Source organism: Oncorhynchus tshawytscha, linkage group LG08 (assembly GCF_018296145.1).
Source record: "Oncorhynchus tshawytscha isolate Ot180627B linkage group LG08, Otsh_v2.0, whole genome shotgun sequence".
Lineage (NCBI taxonomy): Eukaryota > Metazoa > Chordata > Actinopteri > Salmoniformes > Salmonidae > Oncorhynchus > Oncorhynchus tshawytscha.
Genome location: NC_056436.1, coordinates 82,709,789 through 82,726,227, shown reverse-complemented (window position 1 = coordinate 82,726,227; position 16,439 = coordinate 82,709,789). Strand labels below are relative to the sequence as shown.

At 46.4% G+C, this 16,439-nt stretch overlaps 1 protein-coding gene across 1 annotated transcript in view; it reads right to left on the bottom strand.

Moving 5' to 3' along the window:
• Window positions 1-16,439, bottom strand: part of LOC112257053 (complexin-2) — a 52,660-nt gene that overhangs the window by 3,718 nt on the left and 32,503 nt on the right. The window contains exon 2 of the mRNA XM_042326079.1: window positions 12,879-13,029. Coding sequence (XP_042182013.1) covers window positions 12,879-12,909 — 31 coding nt within the window. The 5' untranslated portion in view covers window positions 12,910-13,029. The remainder of the gene's footprint in view (window positions 1-12,878; window positions 13,030-16,439) is intronic.

Genomic DNA, 16,439 nt, shown 5'->3' with positions numbered 1-16,439 from the left:
ACAGAGCCTGAAGTCATTCAGTTAAAATACAATACAATACACTTCTATTTGTCCATCTGCTACCAACCCAAATCCTACAGCCACAACCTGCCACCTGTCTCACTGGTCTATATGATATACTGTATCAGCAGCCCAACCTGTCTCACTGATCTATATGATATACTGTATCAGCAGCCCAACCTGTCTCACTGGTCTATATGACATACTGTTTCAGCAACCTGTCTCACTGGTCTATATGACATACTGTATCAGCAACCCAACCTGTCTCACTGATCTATATGACATACTGTATCAGCAACCCAACCTGTCTCACTGACATACTGTATCAGCAACCTGTCTCACTGGTCTATATGACATACTGTATCAGCAACCCAACCTGTCTCACTGATCTATATGATATACTGTATCAGCAGCCCAACCTGTCTCACTGATCTATATGACATACTGTATCAGCAACCCAACCTGTCTCACTGGTCTATATGACATACTGTATCAGCAACCTGTCTCACTGGTCTATATGCCATACTGTTATCAGCAACCCAACCTGTCTCACTGATCTATATGCCATACTGTTATCAGCAACCCAACCTGTCTCACTGACATACAGTATCAGCAACCCAACCTGTCTCACTGATCTATATGACATACTGTATCAAGCAACCCAACCTGTTTCAATGATCTATATGACATACTGTATCAGCAACCCAACCTGTCTCACTGACATACTGTATCAGCAACCTGTCTCACTGGTCTATATGACATACTGTATCAGCAGCCCAACCTGTCTCACTGGTCTATATGATATACTGTATCAGCAGCCCAACCTGTCTCACTGGTCTATATGATATACTGTATCAGCAGCCCAACCTGTCTCACTGGTCTATATGATATACTGTATCAGCAACCTGTCTCACTGGTCTATATGACATACTGTATCAGCAACCCAACCTGTCTCACTGGTCTATATGATATACTGTATCAGCAACCTGTCTCACTGGTCTATATGACATACTGTATCAGCAGCCCAACCTGTCTCACTGGTCTATATGACATACTGTATCAGCAGCCCAACCTGTCTCACTGGTCTATATGATATACTGTATCAGCAGCCCAACATGTCTCACTGATCTATATGATATACTGTATCAGCAACCCAACCTGTCTCACTGGTCTATATGATATACTGTATCAGCAGCCCAACATGTCTCACTGATCTATATGATATACTGTATCATGCAACCCAACCTGTCTCACTGGTCTATATGACATACTGTATCAGCAACCCAACCTGTCTCACTGGTCTATATGATATACTGTATCAGCAACCTGTCTCACTGGTCTATATGACATACTGTATCAGCAACCCAACTGTGGGTCTGTAAAGTTCCAGTAGAGTACATGAAATATAGAGAAATTCCCATTGTGCATAGACTTCAGGTGTAAAACTAGCGTGTGCACCAGCCAGTCCAGTTGAAAAGGCCTGTGTCATCTTGTAATCAGTAATGACTGAAATGTCCTGACTCGTAGCACGTGGCAGCTCTCTGGTGACTATAACACAACGATTTCTCCCAGCATATTGATATTGTTGTTGTTACCAGAGTCAGATCAATAATAAACAGAGCATCACCTGAGTGACTATGAATTATGTTAATAACAGCAGAGTTAAAACTTTATCCTGGAATTGATCTACTGTTCTGACACTAGATGAGGCTGGCCGCAGGCCAAGTTACTGCTCTGAAACAGGAAGTTACTGCTCTGAAACAGGAAGAGGCTGGCCACAGGCCAAGTTACTGCTCTGACACAGGAAGAGGCTGGCCGCATGCCAAGTTACTGCTCTGAAACAGGAAGCGCCAAGTTACTGCTCTGAAACAGGAAGAGGCTGGCCGCAGTCCAAGATACTACTCTGAAACAGGAAGAGGCTGGCCGCAGGCCAAGTTACTGCTCTTTAACAGGAAGAGGCTGGCTGCAGGTCAAGTTACTGCTCTGACACAGGATGAAGCTGGCCACAGGCCGAGTTACTGCTCTGACACAGGATGAAGCTGGCCGCAGGCCAAGTTACTGCTCTGACACAGGAAGAGGCTGGCCGCAGGCCAAGTTACTGCTCTGACACAGGATGAAGCTGGCCGCAGTCCAAGTTACTGCTCTGACACAGGATGAAGCTGGCCGCAGTCCAAGTTACTGCTCTGACACAGGATGAAGCTGGCCGCAGTCCAAGTTACTGCTCTGACACAGAAAGAGGCTGGCCGCAGGCCAAGTTACTACTCTGACACAAGAAGTTACTGGCCACCAGGAGCCAATAGATGCCCCTGGAGAGCAGGGTTAAAGGTCACTCTGGAGCACCTGGAGAGCAGGGTTAAAGGTCACTCTGGAACCCCTGGAGTACAGGGTTAAAGGTCACTCTGGAGCACCTGGAGAGCAGGGTTAAAGGTCACTCTGGAGCACCTGGAGAGCAGGGTTAAAGGTCACTCTGGAGCACCTGGAGAGCAGGGTTAAAGGTCACTCTGGAGCCCCTGGAGAGCAGGGTTAAAGGTCACTCTGGAGCACCTGGAGAACAGGGTTAAAGGTCACTCTGGAGCACCTGGAGAGCAGGGTTAAAGGTCACTCTGGAGCACTGTTAGCGCCCAACTGCTTTCAAATGTATAGCCCCCACGGACTACGGCACTACTACCCCATGATAAATGTAAACAACTGTCACGTCTACTCCCTCTCCCCCTCTCTGGTGCTCGTTGTCACCAGTTCTCTCATTATTACGCATACCTGTCACTATCGTTACGTGCACCTGTGCCTCATGACACTCACCTGGACTCCATCCCCTTCCTGATAACCTCCCCTATATCTGTCACTCCTTTTGGTTCTTTCCTCAGGCGTTATTGGTTCTGTTTTTGTTTCATGTCTGTATGCTTTTCCTGTTTCTTGGTTTGTTCCATGTTCGTATATTTCTTAAATGATTCTCTCCCTGAACTTGCTTCCTGACTCCCAGCGTCCCACGTTACAGAATAACGCCTCACCCAAGGGGAAGCATCAGGGAGTGTTTTTTTGTTAGTGTAGGTGATGTCGGGTCCGGGTGTCGCTACCGTAGCAACCGGGGATCCCTCAGCTGGCTCGTCAGGCTCCCATGCCTCCTGGTCCCCGGGACCTTCCCTCTGGTCGGTGTTCTGCAGCTGGAGCCGCGTGTCAGGGAGGGGGTACTGTCACGTATCCTCCCTCTCCGGCACGCCAGGTCACCAGGCTGCTCATTATTACGCACATAGTTACACGCACCAGCGCCTCATCAGACTCACCTGGACTCCATCACCTGCTTGATTACCTTCCCTATACAGTGGGGCAAAAAAGTATTTCGTCAGCCACCAATTGTGCAAGTTCTCCCACTTAAAAAGATAAAAGAGGCCTGTAATTTTAATCATAGGTACACTTCAACTATGACAGACAAAATGAGAAAAAAAATCCAGAAAATCACCTAGGATTTTTTATGAATTTATTTGCAAATTATGGTGGAAAATAAGTATTTGGTCAATAACAAAAGTTTCTCAATACTTTGTTATATACCCTTTGTTGGCAATGACAGAGGTCAAACGTTTTCTGTAAGTCTTCACAAGGTTTCACACACTGTTGCTGGTATTTTGGCCCATTCCTCCATGCAGATCTCCTCTAGAGCAGTGATGTTTTGGGGCTGTTGCTGGGCAACATGGACTTTCAACTCCCTCCAAAGATTTTCTATGGGGTTGAGATCTGGAGACTGGCTAGGCCACTCTGGGACCTTGAAATGCTTCTTACGAAGCCACTCCTTCATTGCCCGGGTGGTGTGTTTGGGATCATTGTCATGCTGAAAGACCCAGCCACGTTTCATCTTCAATGCCCTTGCTGATGGAAGGAGGTGTTCACTCAAAATCTCACGATACATGGCCCCATTCATTCTTTCCTTTACACGGATCAGTCGTCCTGGTCCCTTTGCAGAAAAACAGCCCCAAAGCATGATGTTTCCACCCCCATGCTTCACAGTAGGTATGGTGTTCTTTGGATGCAACTCAGCATCCTTTGTCCTCCAAACACGACGAGTTGAGTTTTTACCAAAAAGTTCTATTTTGGTTTCATCTGACCATATGACATTCTCCCAATCTTCTTCTGGATCATCCAAATACTCTCTAGCAAACTTCAGACGGGCCTGGACATGTACTGGCTTAAGCAGGGGGACACGTCTGGCACTGCAGGATTTGAGTCCCTGGCGGCGTAGTGTGTTACTGATGGTAGGCTTTGTTACTTTGGTCCCAGCTCTCTGCAGGTCATTCACTAGGTCCCCCCGTGTGGTTCTGGGATTTTTGCTCACCGTTCTTGTGATCATTTTGACCCCACGGTGTGAGATCTTGCGTGGAGCCCCAGATCTAGGGAGATTATCAGTGGTATGTATGTCTTCCATTTCCTAATAATTGCTCCCACAGTTGATTTCTTCAAATGAAGCTGCTTACCTATTGCAGATTCAGTCTTCCCAGCCTGGTGCAGGTCTACAATTTTGTTTCTGGTGTCCTTTGACAGCTCTTTGGTCTTGGCCATAGTGGAGTTTGGAGTGTGACTGTTTGAGGCTGTGGACAGGTGTCTTTTATACTGATAACAAGTTCAAACAGGTGCCATTAATACAGGTAACGAGTGAAGGACAGAGGAGCCTCTTAAAGAAGAAGTTATAGGTCTGTGAGAGCCAGAAATCTTGCTTGTTTGTAGGTGACCAAATACTTATTTTCCACCATAATTTGCAAATAAATTCATAAAAAATCCTACAATGTGATTTTTTTCTTTCTAATTTTGTCTGTCATAGTTGAAGTGTACAAATTACAGGCCTCTCATCTTTTTAAGTGGGAGAACTTGCACAATTGACGAGACGGCCGAGGCGCGGGAGCCTGACGAGCCGGCCGAGGTGCGGGAGCCTGACAAGCCGGCCGAGGCTCGGGAGCCTGACGAACCGGCCGAGGCGTGGGAGCCTGACGCGCCGGCCGAGGCTCGGGAGCCTGACGTGCCGGCCGAGGCGCGGGAGCCTGACGAGCCGGCCGAGGCTCGGGAGCCTGACGAACCGGCCGAGGCGCGGGAGCCATGCCTTGCCAGGCTCCTGCGCCTTGGCCGGCTCGCCATGCCTCGCCAGGCTCCCGCGCCTCAGCTGGCTCTATAGGTTCCCGCGCTTTAGCCGGCTCTATAGGTTCCCGCGCTTTAGCCGGCTCTATAGGTTCCCGCGCTTTAGCCGGCTCTATAGGTTCCCGCGCTTTAGCCGGCTCTATAGGTTCCCACGCTTTAGCCGGCTCTATAGGTTCCCACGCTTTAGCCGGCTCTATAGGTTCCCACGCTTTAGCCGGCTATATAGGTTCCCACGCTTTAGCCGGCTCTATAGGTTCCGCGCTTTAGCCGGCTCTATAGGTTCCCACGCTTTAGCCGGCTCTATAGGTTCCCACGCTTTAGCCGGCTCTATAGGTTCCCACGCTTTAGCCGGCTCTATAGGTTCCCACGCTTTAGCCGGCTCTATAGGTTCCCACGCTTTAGCCGGCTCTATAGGTTCCCACGCTTTAGCCGGCTCTATAGGTTCCCACGCTTTAGCCGGCTCTATAGGTTCCCGCGCTTTAGCCGGCTCTATAGGTTCCCGCGCTTTAGCCGGTTTACAGTTTGAGATTTGCAATGTTCTGAACGTTGCACCCTAATGGAATTATTATTCATGTCTTTGATACTGCTTGGGTCACATATACTGCATGATCATCTCTCCAAGTAAAGGTCTTGATCTTGATTTAATGAAGAGTGGTGAATTCCCTTCTTAGCACGCGAATGGTACTTTCAAGTTTCAAGAATGAGATATTAATCAATTAGGCCTATGCTAATTCAGTTAAGGTCCATTTATGTCTTTAAAGTAAAAAGAGAGGGTGGTCTTAGTGAGATTCCCATAAACTGTGGCTATGAATGCAATGTGTATTGTATACAGTATAAATAAAGATGGTGTTCCACCATTCAGGACCAGTGCAGTCAAAAATGTGATTTTCCTGTGTTTTATATACACTGCTCAAAAAAATAAAGGGAACACTAAAATAACACATCCTAGATCTGAATGAATGAAATATTCTTATTAAATACTTTTTTCTTTACATAGTTGAATGCGCTGACAACAAAATCACACAAAAGTTATCAATGGAATTCAAATGTATCAACCCATGGAGGTCTGGATTTGGAGTCACACTCAACATTAAAGTGGAAAACCACACTACAGGCTGATCCAACGTTGATGTAATGTCCTTAAAACAAGTCAAAATGAGGCTCAGTAGTGTGTGTGGCCTCCATGTGCCTGTATGACCTACCTACAATGCCTGGGCATGCTCCTGATGAGGTGATGGATGGTCTCCTGAGGGATCTCCTCCCAGACCTGGACTAAAGCATCCGCCAACTCCTGGACAGTCTGTGGTGCAACGTGGCGTTGGTGGATGGAGCGAGACATGATGTCCCAGATGTGCTCAATTGGATTCAGGTCTGGGGAACGGGCGGGCCAGTCCATAGAATCAATGCCTTCCTCTTGCAGGAACTGCTGACACACTCCAGCCACATGAGGTCTAGCATTGTCTTGCATTAGGAGAAACCCAGGGCCAACCGCACCAGCATATGGTCTCATAAGGGGTCTGAGGATCTCATCTCGGTACCTAATGGCAGTAAGGCTACCTCTGGCGAGCACATGCAGGGCTGTGCGGCTCCCCAAAGAAATGCCACCCCACACCATGACTGACCCACCGCCAAACCGTTCATGCTGGAGGATGTTGCAGACAGCAGAACGTTCTCCACGGTGACGCTAGACTGTCATGTCTGTCACATGTGCTCAGTATGAACCTGCTTTCATCTGTGAAGAGCACAGGGCGCCAGTGGCAAATTTGCCAATCTTGGTGTTATCTGGCAAATGCCAAACGTCCTGCACGGTGTTGGGCTGTAAGCACAACCCCCACCTGTGGACGTCGGGCCCTCATACCACCCTCATGGAGTCTGTTTCTGACCGTTTGAGCAGACACATGCACATTTGTGGCCTGCTGGAGGTCATTTTGCAGGGCTCTGGCAGTGCTCCTCCTGCTCCTCCTTGCACAAAGGCAGAGGTAGCAGTGCTGCTGCTTGGTTGTTGCCCTCCTACGGCCTCCTCCACGTCTCCTGATGTACTGGCCTGTCTCCTGGTAGCGCCTCCATGCTCTGGACACTACGCTGACAGACACAGCAAACCTTCTTGCCACAGCTCGCATTGATGTGCCATCCTGGATGAGCTGCACTACCTGAGCCACTTGTGTGGGTTGTAGACTCCGTCTCATGCTACCACTAGAGTGAAAGCACCGCCAGCATTCAAAAGTGACCAAAACATCAGCCAGGAAGCATAGGAACTGAGAAGTGGTCTGTGGTTATCACCTGCAGAACCACTCCTTTATTGGGGGTGTCTTGCTAATTGCCTATACTTTCCAACTGTTGTCTATTCCATTTGCACAACAGCATGTTATTGTCAATCAGTGTTGCTTCCTAAGTGGACAGTTTGATTTCACAGAAGTGTGATTGACTTGGAGTTACATTGTGTTGTTTAAGTGTTCCCTTTATTTTTTTGAGCAGTGTATATTTCCACACTATAAGGTTGGAATGATACTGTGAAATTGTGAAAATGATGATAATGCCCTTTCAGTGCTTGAAAAAAATGCTTCACCCCTTTTTGGTGGGATGAAGTTTTGGCCTGTCGGGTGACATCACCAGACCAATCAGAAAGAGAGTTCAAAACTTCTCTGCCAATAACAGCTAGTTTTCAGTTTTACCCTCCTCACTCAGACCACTCCCAGACAGTCCTAGCAAAATTATTGCTTGAGAAATTGCTTTCTGCTAAGAAGCATTTTTTGTTTATTTTTGACCATTTTATTTGAAAACAATCACAGTAAGGTTCATCATTGTTAACCAGAAATGATTTGATATTGAGATTAAAACGGCTGTATTGGGCCTTTAGATAAAGGTGTAGCTGTGGTGCTACGTGGGTATGTCAAATGTACTTTAATTTGAACCTTTATTTAACTAGGCAAGTCAATTAAGAACAAATACTTATTTTCAATGACGGCCTACCCCGGCCAAACCCGGACGACACTGGGCCACTTGTGCGCCTCCCTTGGGACTCCCAATTACGGCCGGTTGTGATACAGCTTGGATTTCGAACCATGGTGTCTGTAGTGACGCCTCAAGCACTGAGATCCAGTGCCTTAAACTGCTGCGCCACTCGGGAGTCCTAGTGTATACATGTTATCATTAAATTAGACAGTCTCTCTCCATTGGATATCACTGTCATGTGTCATCTTCCCCGTCCCACGTGTCCAGCTTGTCCTACAACATTACATTAGTAGTTGGGTCCCTAATTTTCCTTGCACACATCTTCCCCGTCCCACGTGTCCAGCTTGTCCTACAACATTACATTAGTAGTTGGGTCCCTAATTTTCCTTGCACACATCTTCCCCGTCCCACGTGTCCAGCTTGTCCTACAACATTACATTAGTAGTTGGGTCCCTAATTTTCCTTGCACACATCTTCCCCGTCCCACGTGTCCAGCTTGTCCTACAACATTACATTAGTAGTTGGGTCACTTCATCTTTTTCCTTGTCCTACAACATTACATTAGTACATCTTCCCCGTCCCACGTGTCCAGCTTGTCCTACAACATTACATTAGTAGTTGGGTCACTCATTTTCCTTGCACACATCTTCCCCGTCCCACGTGTCCAGCTTGTCCTACAACATTACATTAGTAGTTGGGTCACTCATTTTCCTTGCACACAAATAATGCATTTTTGGAGGTAGAGTGGCCTCCCTTCATACACTCTTTGCTCTTGATGGTCATTCCTTTATTATATAATCTCACAAAGCTCTTGTTTAATACATTCAGAGGATGGTTTGTCCCAGACTGGATGTCACCTCTTATGAATCACCATAAGTAACCCTTAGACTGCATGGCACACAACGTTTTTTGTCTAGTCTAGTGAGAAACAGAGACACAGAGAGAGAGACACACAGAGAGAGAGAGACCGAGAGAGAGAGAAAACAGGGAACATGGCCCATCGGCTTCCACAGTCTGCTAGTCGGAACACTGACGCTGCTGAATAATTTGTTAGGGATTGGGGGGGGGGGATGGAGCTCATTTGAATAATGGATGGCCCTCATTGGTAAATCATGCTCTCGTGTGTCAAAAGTAAACTTAAATGTTGGACACTTTGGGATGAACTTTTAAAAATGATCACCAGTATCACGAAGAGCTCATGAAGTTGTACTATAGTTAGGGGCACCCTATTTCTTACATAGTGCACTTCTTTTGACCAGAGACTTATGAGACCTGGTCAAAAGTAGTGCACTATATAGGGAATAGGGTTCCATCTGGGACACCTACAGTGTCCTCAGAAAGAGTTCAGACCCCTTGACTTTCTCCACAGTTTGTTACGTTACAGCCTCATTCTAAAATGTATTAAATAAAAATGTAAAAAAGCTCAATCTACAAACAATGCCCCATAATGACATCACAATGCCCCATAATGGCATCACAATACCCCATAATGGCATCACAATGCCCCATAATGGCATCACAATGCCCCATAATGAAAAAGCGAAAACAGGTTTAGAAATGTTTGCAAATGTACAAAAGTAGAGGTATTCAGACCCTTTACTTGGTACTTTGTTGAAGCAACTTTGGCAGCGATTACAGCCTTGTGTCTTCTTGGGTATGACGCAACAAGCTTGGCACACCTGAATTTGGGGAGTTTCTCCCATTCCTCTCTGTAGATCCTCTCAAACTCTGTCAAGTTGGATGTGGAGCGTCGCTGCACAGCTATTTTTAAGTCTCTCCAGAGATGTTAGATCGGGTTCAAGGCTCTGGCTGGGCCACTCAAGGACATTCATGGACTTGTCCCGAAGCCACTCCTGCGTTGTCTTGGTTGTGTGCTTGGGTCGTTGTCCTGTTGGAAGGTGAACATTTGCTCCAGTCTGAGGTCCGGAGGTCCTGAGTGCTCTGGAGCAGGTTTTCATCAAGGATCTCTCTGTACTTTGCTCCATTCATATTTTCCTCGATCCTGACTAGTCTCCCAGTCCCTGCCACTGAAAAACATCCCCACAGCATAATGCTGCCACCACCATGCTTCACCGTAACAATGGTGCCAGTTTTCATCCAGACGTGATACTTGGCATTCAGGCCAAAGAGTTCAATCTTGGTTTGATCCACTCAGAGAATCTTGTTTCTCATTGTCTGAGAGTCTTTAGGTGCCTCTTGGCAAACTCCAAGGCCTGATTGGTGGAGTGCTGCAGAGATGGTTGTCCTTCTGGAAGGTTCTCCCATCTCCACAGAGGAACTCTGGAGCGCTGTCAGAGTGACCATCAGGTTCTTGGTCACCTCCTGGACCAAGGCCCTTCACCCCTGATTGCTCAGTTTGTCCGGGCGACCAGCTCTTGGAAGAGTCTTGGTGATTCATAACTTCTTCCATTTAAGAATGATGGCGGCCACTGTGTTATTGGGGACCTTTAATGCTGCAGACATTTTTTGGTACCCTTCCCGGGATCTGTGCCTCGACACAATCCTGTCTCGGAGCTCCACAGACAATTCCCTCGACCTCATGGCTTGGTTTTTGCTCTGACATGCACTGTCAACCGTGGGACCTTATATAGACAGGTGTGTGCCTTTCCAAATCATGTCCAATCGATTGAATTTACCACAGGTGGGCTCTAATCAAGTTGTAGAAACATCTCAAGGATGATCAATAGAAACAGGATGCACCTGAGCTTGATTTCGAGTCTCATAGCAAAAGGTCTGAATTATTTATTTATTTGAAGACACATATTGATGCCATAAGTCAATGGTGACACCAATGATTTTAGAAGGCGAGATGATGATGATTTAAAGGTTTTCACCTCCAGAGGTGGTCAGGAAGATCTGATCACAATCAGATCATAATGCATCTTTTAAACATCTACACCTGTCTGAAAATGTGTCCACAATCAGAATGTGGATGAGTTCAGGACAAAGGATGCATGTTAGACCCAGGTATAAACAGGGCTTTAGTCTTCTCTCCATGTTATGACCTGCTGTAGTTACTGCTCGGCCGCCTGTCTGTCTGTCTGGAGACTGATTGAAACAGGCACGCAAATAGCACTCCCTGCTAATCTATTGTGGTCAGTCAGAGAGCCCGATGAACCAATATCTAATTAACTATGCAGCGATGCAAAGCAATCCCATGCCAGAGGCAGGGATCCATACGGAGATCTGTGTGAGATGGTGGATGCAAGCAACACATCACATCCACTTTATTTCCAATGATATCAGTCAAAGCTAAATGTGATGGAGAAGTGGGAAAATAGGACTTTATGTTATTGCACAGAATGTACTATTTAGAATGTATTTATTTAGAATGTACTATTTAGAATGTACTATTTAGAATGTACTATTTTGACATTGAGATCTTGGGACTAAAAGGTTATATTTGTAAAATGATGAATCTGAGATAATTGGCTTTAAATTAAAAAAATATATATATATATCTAGGCAAGTCAGTTAAGAACAAATTCTTATTTACAATGATGGCCTACACCGGCCAAACCCGAACGACGCTGGGCCAAATGACGCACCGCCCTATGGGACTCCCAATCACGGCCGGTTGTGATACAACCTGGATTTGAACCAGGGTGTCTGTAGTGACGCCTTTAGCACTGAGAGACAGTGACTTAGACTGCTGCGCCACTCGGGAGCCCATTGGTTTGAATGGTGTCAGTAATTTTTATATTGTATTCTTTTGAACTTAACAACATGAATTAAGGTATTTAGAGTACTATATACTGTAGGAAAAGAACATTGAACAGAAAATGGTAACTTCATTTTGACAAAAATGTAGATAGAACCTTACTTAATATTTTCAAGTCTTATCTGAATAAAGCCCCCAGTCTCCTGGCCCCCCAGTCCCACAGACCTCCAGCCCTCCAGCACAACCCCAGCCATCCAGTCCCCCGGCCCACCAGTCCCCATCCCCCCCCCAGTCCCCAGTCCCCTGGCCCCCCAGTCCCCTCCCCCAGGCCCCCCAGCACAACCCCCCACCCAGTCCCCCAGACCTCCAGCCCCCCAGCACAACCCCAGCCACCCAGCCCCCCGGCCCACCAGTCCCCCATCCCCCATCCCCCCAGTCCCCAGCTGCAACCTCAGGCCCCCATCAATCCCCCATTTCCAGCCCAATGAAATTACATTCTGCACCCAGGCCAGACCAACCAAAGGAAAGGTCACCGCATGGCCACAGCCTCTTCCAGAAAGGCAATTTGCTCCAAGCCTGTCAGAGGAGAGGGGGATTAGGATTGACAGACGAGGTATACTTTTAATTTGACTACCCATAGTCATCCCACCGATTAATCCCAATCAGGATGTTGATTTTAACAATGCACTGACCTTTAGCCAGAGTTCATCCACAGTGACAAGTTAATCTACACAGCATATAGATATAAACGATGGAGCTGTATCAGAGGTTGAGATGACTATAAATATAAATGATGGAGGAGTATCTGAGTCTATAGTTTGAGTTGACTATTGCTTCCCTCTGAGACCTAAAACCAGAAACTGGTCATAAATTGTAACCGTTTAATTCCTTGATAGTGATCATTGCTTTACATTATAGTATATTGTCTACAATAAGTTTACCAGGCAGCTTGTTTGATTTGTTTATAGTTTAGCAGTTCTTCCAAATTCAGTTTGTATTTTCTAGAGCAATACATTTGTACTTTGATACAAAGATCAAGATGTCAAGAGGTACGTGCTCCCCTGAGTACAAACATCAGATCGCATCTCAAACAAATGTTCAGTCCATAATATTGACACGTTCATATAGCAGCGTATACAGTACTTACCACCTAAGGCTTGCTTCATCACAAAATTCATGGTTCCTTCTGATACTCTGGTCTTCTACAGACAAACACAACTGTGCATGTAGCCGCCCCTTCTTTACCAGATCTCTGTTGCCTTCCTCAGTCTGTGTGAGTGTTTACCTCTTGATCCAAGCTGTGGAGAGAGGAGAGAGAGGAGAGAGAAAGGAGAGAGAGGAGAGGAGAGAGAGGATAGAGGAGAGGGAAGGAGAGAGAAAGGAGAGAGGAGAGGGAAGGAGAGGAAAGGAGAGGAAAGGAGAGAGGAGAGATGAGAGGGAGATAGGAGAGAGAAAAGAGAGAGGAGAGGGAAGGAGAGGAAAGGAGAGAGGAGAGGAAAGGAGAGGAAAGGAGAGAGGAGAGAGGAGAGAGGAGAGAGAAGGAGAGGAAAGGAGAGAGGAGAGAGAAGGAGAGAAAGGAGAGAGTGGAGAGAGAGGATAGAGAAAGGAGAAGAAAGGAGAGAGAGGAGAAGGGGGGGGAAAGGAGAGGAGAGAAAGGAGAGGAGAGGAGAGGAGAGAGAGAGGAGAGGAGAGGAGAGAGAAAGGAGAGGAGTGGAGAGAGGAGAAAGGAGAAGAAAGGAGAGAGAGAGGAGAGAAAGGGAGAGGAAAGGAGAGAGGAGAGAGAAATGAGCGAGAAAGGAGGAGAGGGAGAGAAAGGAGAGGAAAGGAGAGAGAGGAGAGAGAAATGAGCGAGAAAGGAGTGGAGAGAGAAAGGAGGAGAGTGGAGAAAGAGAGGAGAGAAAGGAGAAAGGAGAAGAAAGAAGAAAGGAGAGAGAGGAGAAGGGGGGGAAAGGAGAGGAGAGGAGAGGAGAGAAAGGAGAGGAAAGGAGAGAGAGGAGAGAGAAATGAGCGAGAAAGGAGTGAGAGGAGAGAGAGGAGAGGAAAGGAGAGAGGAGAGGAAGGAACAATGAAAGACAAAACAGTTTACTGGAAGATGTTAACAAAGGATATGGAGAGTGGCTATGTATGGTTGAGGCGGTAGGGTGTGTGTATGTGTGTGTGCGTGTGTGTGGTTGTAGAGCATAAAGATGTATCAATCTCTATGTTGTGGAGTCTACATCTATGTAGAACAGAGTAGATTTCCTGCTACAGTATCTCATCACTGAGCTCTATTAGAACAGAGTAGATTTCCTGCTACAGTATCTCATCACTGAGCTCTATTAGAACAGAGTAGATTTCCTGCTACTGTATCTCATCACTGAGCTCTATTGGAACAGAGTAGATTTCCTGCTACAGTATCTCATCACTGAGCTCTATTAGAACAGAGTAGATTTCCTGCTACAGTAAACCATTGGCGCTGCTGGATATTTCACCTCCTAGATGTCCCTCTGGTCCCCCCTTTGAAAGACAATCCCATTCCCCAGAACAGCCAGGATCAATACTAAGGTACTCTCCTGTGTTAAAATACTAAAGAATACTCTATGCTTGAGACCCAGGGGGGTTAAGGGTGCTTGAGACCCAGGGGGGTTAAGGGTGCTTGAGACCCAGGGGGGTTAAGTGTGCTTGAGACCCAGGGGGTTAAGGGTGCTTGAGACCCAGGGGCTTGAGACCCAGGGGTGTTAAGGGTGCTTGAGACCCAGGGGGTTAAGGGTGCTTGAGACCCAGGGGGTTAAGGATGCTTGAAACCCAGGGGGTTAAGGATGCTTGAGACCCAGGGGGTTAAGGATGCTTGAAACCCAGGGGGTTAAGGGTGCTTGAAACCCAGGGGGTTAAGGGTGCTTGAGACCCAGGGGGGTTAAGGATGCTTGAAACCCAGGGGGTTAAGGGTGCTTGAGACCCAGGGAGTTAAGAGAAGAGCCTCATGTACATAAACACACAGTTGTCTTGATTAGCTCCAGGCAACAGATGTAGAGATGTAGGCTTGCGTCCCAAATGGAACCTCATTCCCTATACAGTGCACTAATGTTAGGGCTCTGATCAAAAGTAGTGCACTATGTAGGGAATAGGATGCCATTTGGGACGTAACCATATTCTATAGGGCATCAGCACTGAGCTGAGTGCTTTCACTGCATTAGCCCCTGCTACTAGTCATCTGGACAAGGTATCTCCTTAAGGAGCAGTCAACAGAAAAATGTTATAATTAATGTAGTGCCAACAGCCAACTACATTAGAATAGAGGGCTTTTCATGTTCTGCTTGCTTGTTGATATAGAGTAGAACTCTATGCAAGTGTAGATGGTTGTTGGCTGTACAACCCCAGGAAGTTAATCCAGACCATATTAATATTAATTTCCTTATTTAAAAAATATATATGTATACAGTATATATATATATAGTGCCAAACTTGATGACTTTAAAATGTTTCACGTTGATAGGCCCTTGTGAAGTGGATTTACAAAGGATTTAAATGGACACGTAAAATTTGATTGGTTGATTTATCAATAACTCAGTCATCTCTTAAACCAATGCCTTAGCTTTGGTATCATTTGAACTTATGGTTCATGAAAATACGTTTTTTCAAGATATCCAAGATGGAGGAAAATCTATCCTAATGGACTGTATGGGTCCTTGAGGCAAATCTGTTCAGCATGAGGAACGACACCTACATACAAAGTTTTAAGTCTGTTGGTGGTGTTCAAAGTCAGGGGTCGCAGAGGAACTGCAGTGGGGTCGTAAAAAATATATATATATATATATATATATACACTATATATACAAAAGTATGTGGACACCCATTCAAATGAGTGGTTTTGGCTATTTAAAACAACACTCGTTGTTGACATGTGTATAAAACGAGCAAACAGCCATGCAATCTCCCTGGAAAATCATTGGAAGTAGAATGGCATGTACTGAAGATCTCAGTGACTTTCAATGTGACACCATCATAGGGTGCCACCTTTCCAACAAGTCAGTTTGTCAAATTTCTGCCCTGCTAGAGCTGCCCTGGTCAACTGTAAGTGTTGTTATTGTGAAGTGGAAACGTCTAGGAGCAACAATGGCTCAGCTGCGAAGTGGTAGGCCACACAGAAGCTCACAGAACAGGACCGCCAAGTGCTGAAGTGCGCAGCACGTAAAAATTGTCTGTCCTCGGTTGAAACACTCACTACAGAGTTCCAAACTGCCTCATGAAATGGGTTTCCATGGCCGAGCAGCTGCACACAAGCCTAAGATCAACATGCGCAATGCCAAGCATAGTGGAGAGAGCAGTGGAAATGCGTTCTCTTGCGTGATGAATCACGCTTCACCTTCTGACAGTCTGACGGACGAATCTGGGTTTGGGGGATGCCAGGAGAACGCTACCTGCCTGAATGCATAGTGTAAAGTTTGGTGGATGAATAATGGTCTGGGGATGTTTTTCATGGTTCGGGCTAGGCCCCTTAGTTCCAGTGATGGGAAATCCTAATGCTACAGCATATAATGACATTCTAGACGATTCTGTGCTTCTAACTTTGTGGCAACAGTTTGGGGAAGGCCATTTCCTGCCCCCGTGCATAAACCTCATCGAACACCTTTGGGATGAATTGGAACGCCGACTGCGAGCCAGGCCTAATCGCCCAAAATCAATGCCCGACCTCACTAATGTTCTAGTGGCTAAATGGAAGCAAGTTCCC